This window comes from Arachis hypogaea, chromosome 15 (genome assembly GCF_003086295.3).
Source record: "Arachis hypogaea cultivar Tifrunner chromosome 15, arahy.Tifrunner.gnm2.J5K5, whole genome shotgun sequence".
Lineage (NCBI taxonomy): Eukaryota > Viridiplantae > Streptophyta > Magnoliopsida > Fabales > Fabaceae > Arachis > Arachis hypogaea.
This window is the reverse complement of record NC_092050.1, coordinates 127,470,464-127,478,667: the sequence shown is the minus strand read 5'-3', so window position 1 is coordinate 127,478,667 and position 8,204 is coordinate 127,470,464. Positions and strand designations below refer to the sequence as shown.

The 8,204-nt window shown below is 36.9% G+C and overlaps 1 protein-coding gene across 2 annotated transcripts; it reads left to right on the top strand.

Annotated features, from left to right (window-relative positions):
* Nucleotides 1-3,323: 3,323 nt before the first annotated feature.
* LOC112750629 (calcium-dependent protein kinase 10) lies at nucleotides 3,324-7,914 on the top strand. 2 transcript variants are annotated; one of them, XR_011872231.1, is made up of 7 exons: nucleotides 3,324-4,202; nucleotides 4,436-4,579; nucleotides 4,705-4,857; nucleotides 5,807-5,922; nucleotides 6,042-6,209; nucleotides 6,881-7,147; nucleotides 7,363-7,914. XR_011872231.1 is itself a non-coding variant. In XM_025799430.3 (7 exons), the coding sequence occupies exons 1-7, from the start codon at nucleotides 3,545-3,547 to the stop codon at nucleotides 7,534-7,536; spliced, it is 1,644 nt and encodes a 547-aa protein (XP_025655215.1). In that variant the 5' UTR covers nucleotides 3,324-3,544; the 3' UTR covers nucleotides 7,537-7,914. The 2 variants fall into 2 exon arrangements, 1 of the variants encoding a protein (XP_025655215.1); XM_025799430.3 differs by having other exon boundaries at nucleotides 6,917-7,147.
* The last annotated feature ends 290 nt before the right edge of the window (nucleotides 7,915-8,204 follow it).

The window sequence follows — 8,204 nt, the reverse complement described above, 5'->3', positions numbered from 1 at the left end:
TCAAGGGGATTGAATGAATGAAGAAATGAGTTTCTTAGGTCATTCACAATTCATTATAATAATGGTAACAAGTTAGAGTTTGACAATTAAACCATACTCTAAAGGTTAACCAAGAGCTGAAAAGATGGAAGGAATTACTTTGTTCTTCTAAGGTTCTTAGTAAAAATTATATTACTTCATACTATCGGGTTGTTGAGGAGTGTTGCTAGACGCCAACCTTGATTAGTAAATTTAGTATGACTAATTTACTACCCGCTTAGTATTGAACCTATGGGGTCACACACTAACGAGTGTTCTAATCTTTGCTGTAGAATTATTTAATTATTATTTTAATTTGATCAAATAAATAATTATATTAATTCAGATGGAATATTATTATATTTTTTGCTAGCACCAAGAATATAATAATAGTATGATAATTGAGAATATTAAATGAGATTTGAGAATAATTAGTTATTCTATTTTTGAATTTGAATTTTAAATTTGGATGAGATCCTAATTGATTCTGTTTCAAATTGAATTATGATATGATTCATAAATTTGAAAAATTCAAATTTAAAATAACAAGATATGATTTAAATTTGAATTGAGAATCAAATTTAAAATCAGTTACAAATCTCATACTATATATATGTACGTCAAGAGTACAGGAATGTGAAGAGAATAAAAAGGGTTTTATTCCTTTACCTCTACACATATAAACGTATGTGAGCTTGATTCTTGGAAAAGAATTTTGTGACGTGCAAAGAGTTGCAAGAGGTTTCTCAATTTAGATCAGATGTCCATTGGTCATGGAGTTGACAGCAAAGGTTGGTCTCGGTGTGGATACGCATAGCGCTTTCGTACCATCGAAGGAGAAAGTGATTTTTACTAAAGCGTCTAAAAGTATTCAGATCTGATCTATATATTATTGGAATAAAGTTTAAACACAAAAATAGATCTTTAGGATTCTTTTCTTCCGCTGCGTGTTATGAACACATGGTAATCCTTCACCAATAACCCAAAAAAGACGGAAGGATGCTGATGAAGAGCCATCTAGTGTTAAGAAGTCAAAAACTGAAACCAAGTTGAAGAGGAAATACAAAGAATTCACATGTACTTACTGTGGTACGAGAGGGCATACAAAGAGGAGTTGCACTCATAGGAAAGCTGATGACCTTGCTAGTGCCCTTGTTAATGCAGCAGCGACTGTTGTTGCAAAAGAAAAAAGGTTCTAAGGTTGGAGAGACTACAGATCCAGCAAATGCTGCTACTACTAACACTCAAGTTGCTGAGATTAATGAAAATGCTCCATTAGCACCAGGGCAAGCTGTTGATGATGCAAATACTTCAGAGATTGTACTCACTCAACCCACTTACTCACAGCCAGAAAATCAGGAACAGGTAGTGATTGGTTTCTAATATTTGATTAACTATTAACTGGTTTGTATTGGTTTATAATACACGAGTAAATGTTGGGTAGATCTAATTGATTGATACTATTTGATAATATATTGATTGGTTTTTATTAGGTTGTATTGGTCACTATTTCTGTTAACAATTTCACTAGGTCCCTTCATCAGACCCACCTCCACCTCCACAATAGGTGACAAGGCCTGACAAGCTGCAATCTAAGAGGAAAACAACTTTCAATGTGGACCCAATGCAAGGAGCAAGTTCTGGGACAGCTACACGCTTGGCAGAGTTTATGACATTCGTCTCCACCCTGGGCTTCAAACCACCAACAACAAAATAAAAAACTATTTGCAATGTTGACTGGAAGTTGTGTAGAACATATTTTGTAGAGAGCATTTGATCAAACTATGCTATTTTGATATTTTGTTACTATGTTATGTAAAGTAATCTGTTTTGGTTTAGGATATTTGAAACTATGTTATCTAGGGTATTTAAAGTATGATATAGATACTGCTATTGCTAATGCTGTGATATTGACAATGATTAATGACTATGAATTACTTAATGAATTACTTATTTGTGGGTCCTCTGTCAAGTGCAAGAACCACAAAAGGTTCTATTAGATTTTCTTTTGTCATAACATCTCATCTATTTTTGTTTTCATGGGAACAAAGAAGATAATCATTGAGAGCCGAAGTTATTATTTTGTATTCAATGTTTTCACAAATGAACTATACACTTAAATTTATTCACTAATGGAAGTGCATACTACATATATAGTTATTAGAGCTAGCTCCTGATCTTATCTTCATATACAGACTCATAACAGTTTGACCAATTTGATCAAACTATGCTCTTCTGATACTTATTTGGACATAAGTTTTACCTTCTCTTTTATATAATCTCAGTTTTAAAGAATTTTTTACAGGATATATCATTAGCAAGAGAACATAAAATTCCATTTCTATTTTGTCATTAAATACATAACAATGCTTCATTCACATAACTGATATCACAGTTACATATATTTCATCCCACCTAATCCACAAGCTACAATCACAATTCCAAAAATAATAACAAACACAGACAACATAATATTCCACATTTTTAATATTCTAATTTCAGCTTCAACTGCACTAATTTTTCATCCCAGAGATATTTTCCAATAGTCTTCACTAACTGAACTTTCATTTCTGCCAACTATCGCTTCTTCTTCTTCAACATCTGCCCATTTAAAAAAGTCATACCATCTCTTATCGGTAGTCTACAACACCAAAAATTCAAAAAAATGAGAGGAAGAACAACTACAAAACCAACAAGCATTTGAGAAATAAGACACACAATCAACTTGCAATAATTCAACCAACTCACATTATAGTTAGAACATCCATAGAATGGTCTTTCTGGATTGTAATCCGTCCCAGACCACCGAAAAATAGGACGCAACCCACAACCGCACTAATGCGGAACCTTCCCACCTCTGTCACGGTGTGTGTTCTTCACCCAACCACCATGCGAACGAGCTCTACTAGAGCTACCTAAGCCTTGGCTGCTACTTCCCAACATTCTTCTCACCTCTTAGAGACACTCTTGCGATTTGGAGAAATTAGGACTTCTAAGTTTTATTTAAAATTTTTAGGGGTTAAATTGATGTCTTCAAACATTTTGCCACGTCATCTAACTGCTAGAGTGTCAGGTGTCTACCAAAATTGCCAAGTCAGCTTTTCGGTGACGGATAATGACGGAAGGGCCAAATTAAGACGCGGGATAAAATTTCAGGGTACAATTAGAGTCAATTAAAATTTTGAGAGCTAAATTAAGTCGGAGGTCAAATTTTAGAGACCAATTTGAATATTAACTCTTAGTGTTAGAAGATTTTTTTTCCTAGTCTTTTTCTGTTATTATTATATTATTATAAGAGGTAAGGTGTACTTAATACCAAAAGGTGATTTACTTTTTCTCAACTAAACTTACCAACGTTCACACAAACTGCCCCCTTTTGTCTCGCTAGCCTCGCTTCCCCGCCGGGAAAACCCAACTGGCGGGACAAACCCGCCGCTCTGGTCTGTATTCAGTGGTCACTCCCAACTCTAAATTAAACCTCCAAAACCGAATAAAACAAGAAAATAAACAAATAAAAAGAAAAAGGATGGGAAACTGCAACGCTTGCGCCAGAGCAGATGTAGTAGACAGCACAACAACCACAATCACAAAGCCTACCACCAACAACCGAAAACCGAACCCCTTTTCCTCCACTCCGGCCCGGCCAGCCAACCCGATCCGCGTCCTCAACAACGACATCCCCGCGGGCCCGCAGCACCGGGCCCGAATCAGCGACGATTACATACTTGGCCGTGAGCTGGGCCGCGGCGAATTCGGCATAACCTACCTCTGCACTGACCGCGAGACCAAAGAAGCTCTCGCATGTAAGTCCATCTCGAAGCGGAAGCTCCGCACCGCTGTCGACGTAGACGACGTGCGGCGCGAGGTGAAGATCATGTCCACGCTGCCGCCGCATCCGAACGTGGTGCAGCTGAAGGGAGCTTACGAGGACGACGAGAACGTTCACATAGTTATGGAGCTCTGTGAGGGCGGCGAGCTCTTCGACAGGATCGTTGCCAGGGGACACTACAGCGAGCGCGCCGCCGCCGGAGTGTTCCGGACGATCGCGGAGGTTGTTAGGATGTGCCACGCTAACGGTGTCATGCATAGAGACCTCAAGCCTGAGAATTTCTTGTTTGCTAACAAGAAGGAGAATTCGCCCCTCAAGGCCATTGATTTTGGCTTGTCTGTGTTCTTCAAGCCAGGTATGATATGGAAAAAACAGGAAATGAATTGGTGGATTAGTTTGGTTTTTTCTTTTGTTCTGTGCTTGAATTAACCTATGTTCACTTCAATTTAACGGGCGAATTCAATTTTGGGATTTTGGTAATAAGTGACTGTATTTATTGATTGATTGCTTGGACTTGGATGAGTTTAGTTGGATTAATTTTTTTTCTTTTTTTTACTGAAGTGAATTTTGATGTTGCTTTTGGTATAGGGGAGAGGTTTTCGGAGATTGTGGGGAGTCCTTACTACATGGCGCCGGAGGTATTGAAGAGGAATTATGGGCCGGAGGTAGATGTGTGGAGTGCTGGTGTGATCCTTTATATTTTGCTCTGTGGGGTTCCTCCGTTTTGGGCAGGTTCTTGCATTGCCAGTAGCCGTTGCATTTTTTTTTTATTGTGTTACAGTCCTCCCCCACCCCCCACCCCCTCTCTCTCTCTCTCTCTTTAATGGCTTTTGTGTTCTTGTTTTGGTTTGTGGCAGAGACGGAGCAAGGTGTGGCTCTGGCAATATTGAGGGGGGTGATTGATTTCAAGAGGGAACCTTGGCCACATATATCAGATAGCGCTAAAAGCCTTGTCCGGCAGATGTTGGAACCAGATCCTAAAAAGCGCTTGACTGCTGAACAGGTGCTTGGTAAGTCCCTTGCTATTTATACTTTGGAGATTATATCTTTTCTCTGTGGTGAGTACGTGCCAATCAAGTATCGGTTTTGTTGAGTAAAATATTTTGTTTGTCTGGTTAGCATTGTTCTTGTTTTGTTATGGGTTTTATTATGCTTAATGCCTATTATGCATACAACGATTCTTGAGCAGTTGAGTTGCTACTGCTCCGGTGGATGAATTTTATTCCTTGTCTCGTTGTTTGTGAGGGAAGAGTAGAATACATAGCCAGGTACTTGAGGATCTATAGGTCCTGCTTGGTTGGTTAGGTAGGTGGGAACTGGGAAGGAGATTGTGGAAAATTTTGGAATGAAATCACCTTAGACTTTCTTGGTAGGATTGTAATATGATAGTGGAATTGGTCATACCTTTGGTTGAAAACCATTACCACTATTTTCCATAGTTGCATCTTCCACATGTTCAAAAAAAGTCATATTCTTCATTTGTGGTCTGTGTAGAAAAGGCACCAAGTAGATGCTTTTTTTTCTCATACTTGTAGCTTGCAAGCTAAAGCTATGTGTACATTGAATTTTAATTATCATTCAGAATCTAAGCTGGAAATTCATTTGAATTTGGGTTTAAAATATAAGGATGTTTGTGCACTTTGTCTAACATAGATTCATTGATTAAAGGGAATAAACACTGAAGTTGAACGTTGGCATTTATGGTTTATTTTGCAACAATGGGCCTCAAAAAAGTTAAAGATATTGAAGTCATGTGTGTTCCAACAGGATGACTTATTATTTGTTTTAACTAAAGGTTTTTCGTCCTCATTGGATCCTTTGCCCCATTGTCCAATTTCCCTTTGAAAGGAGAACAAATTATTACATATTTGAATCCCCATGGCTAGGGAGGCTGAATGTCAGTCAAGTCCACCCAATGTAGAAAGTGGTGTCATTTACTGTTCTTAATTATGCTTGCAGCACATCCATGGCTACAAAATGCCAAGAAAGCTCCAAATGTTCCATTAGGTGATCTTGTGAGGTCAAGGCTTAAGCAGTTTTCTATGATGAATAGATTCAAAAAGAAAGCTCTTCGGGTTAGAATCCACTTTCATATATGCCTTGTTGTTGGCTCAAGTTTTTGCGGGATCAAATTAATGAGGAAGTTGAAATGTTCATGATTTGGATTTGGATTTTCTTTGGATGAATTCTTCAGGTAATTGCAGATCATTTATCTGTTGAAGAGGTAGAAATAATCAAAGATATGTTTACATTGATGGACACCGACAAAGACGGACGAGTAACATACGAAGAACTAAAGGCTGGGTTGAGGAAAGTTGGTTCACAATTGGCTGAGCCAGAGATAAAGTTGCTGATGGAAGTGGTATGCTTCTATAATCGTTTATTCCCTTTGTTTCAGTTTGTATTTTTTTAAAAGGTTTCAAATTTACTTATTTATAATATTAGGTTAGTATTAATTTCTCTTTTACATCTATAAGCGTAATAATTATGTAACTTTAAGAAAAAGAGTAAGTGTAATTCTAATATTCATTGAAGTTTTTTTTTTTTTTTAAATTTCCATGAGGCCAGTTTTGTCTAGTCACATAATTTTTTACTGTTACCGTGGCTTTTTTTTTGTTGGACAATTATTGTAGAGCAGAGGGAGCAGTGTTCATGACCGAATTGCTTCATATAATATCAGCTCTTTTTTTATCAGGACATATTAATAAGTTTAATGGAGTTCTTCTGGAACCATTCTGGATTTGCTAAATGATTGTGTACAAAAGGCTGCATTTTTATGATGAGTAGTGCCAGGTTATCATTGAATGAAGTTTTTTAAATCCTATCTATATCTCATTGCATCCCATGTTATATGGAGCTGTTTTGGAACCAAAATTAATGCAATTGAATGATTAAATTTTGTCTAGGTGTCTACTTATAGGTGTTTTAAGGTGATATTTGGTATTAAATATTGATGCTACAGTTTCTTACCATTGTTTGAAGTGATTCATATGTCTAATCCAAGAGTAATACAATTTTTTGGTTCAATGACAGTTTCCTTTGTTGAATTGTTGCATTGAATTACTTTAGGCCGATGTCGATGGGAATGGAATACTTGACTATGGGGAGTTTGTAGCTGTTACCATTCACTTGCAAAAAATGGAGAACGATGAGCATTTCCGCAAAGCATTCAAGTATTTTGACAAAGACAGTAGTGGTTATATTGAGTTTGGTGAACTACAGGAAGCATTAGCAGATGAGTCAGGAGAAACTGATCATGATGTTTTGAATGACATCATGCGTGAAGTTGACACTGATAAGGTTTAATCTTCTTGCTTGTCATTTATTTCTTAATTATCATATTTCATTATCTGCGAATGATACCTTTATTATATTAATAGAATAAAACCATTCTTGGAAATTCACAATTATACTCTTCTCATGTTACATTTTGGCTTGGGATCTAGATCTCATCCCACATATTGTCAAATTTTGTTGGCCTTTCTAATGCTTCTAATTATGTTTCCACTTAACAGGATGGTCGCATCAGTTTTGAGGAGTTTGTTGCCATGATGAAAACTGGAACTGACTGGAGAAAAGCATCTAGGCAATATTCAAGGGAGAGATTCAAGAGTTTGAGCCTAAACTTGATGAAAGACGGCTCTCTTCAGCTTCATGACGGTATCAGTGGTCAAGCTGTAGTGGTTTAATTATATTATTGTTGTTAATATTATTGTTTTATATAACCTCAGTGCTCTCTAGGTTTTTCTTATTCCTTTCCACTGCTTACACTGCCTTAAGATATGGCTTATTTAATCTCGCCGTGAAATCAGCTTTTGGGATGGTTTACCTATGAACATTTGAACCATACTAATGAGCTTGAGTTGGTTTTGCGTAGCTTAGGTTTCTTACATGCCTGAAGCATGCTTTGGGGGAATACAATTGCATACTAATGATGGTTTATAGTTTGGCAGCAAAAATGTCGGGGCAGATAGTATAGGCCTAAAAGATGTTACATATTCTTTGTATATCACACTGTGCTGTTATATTTGTATTTTTAATTCAATTGGTAAGTGTGATTTTCCTTACTTGTATGCAGAAAACGACTTAAAGCTTGTCTCATTGGTTAGATGAAGTTATAACTTTTTATAGAACTAGTCGAACAATCTGCGCAGAGCGCAAGGTTGTGTGATTAATTTGTGTTGATAAGATAATCATAACTCAGTTCTAGCAAATACGGGATATTTTGATTTTTGTGTTTTGATTTATGCATGCATGGAAGAGTGATCATATGCGATTGGATAAAATAAGGAACGAAAATATAAGGGAGAGAGTTAGAGTAGCACTCATTGTGGAAAAGATGGTTGAATCGCGTCTC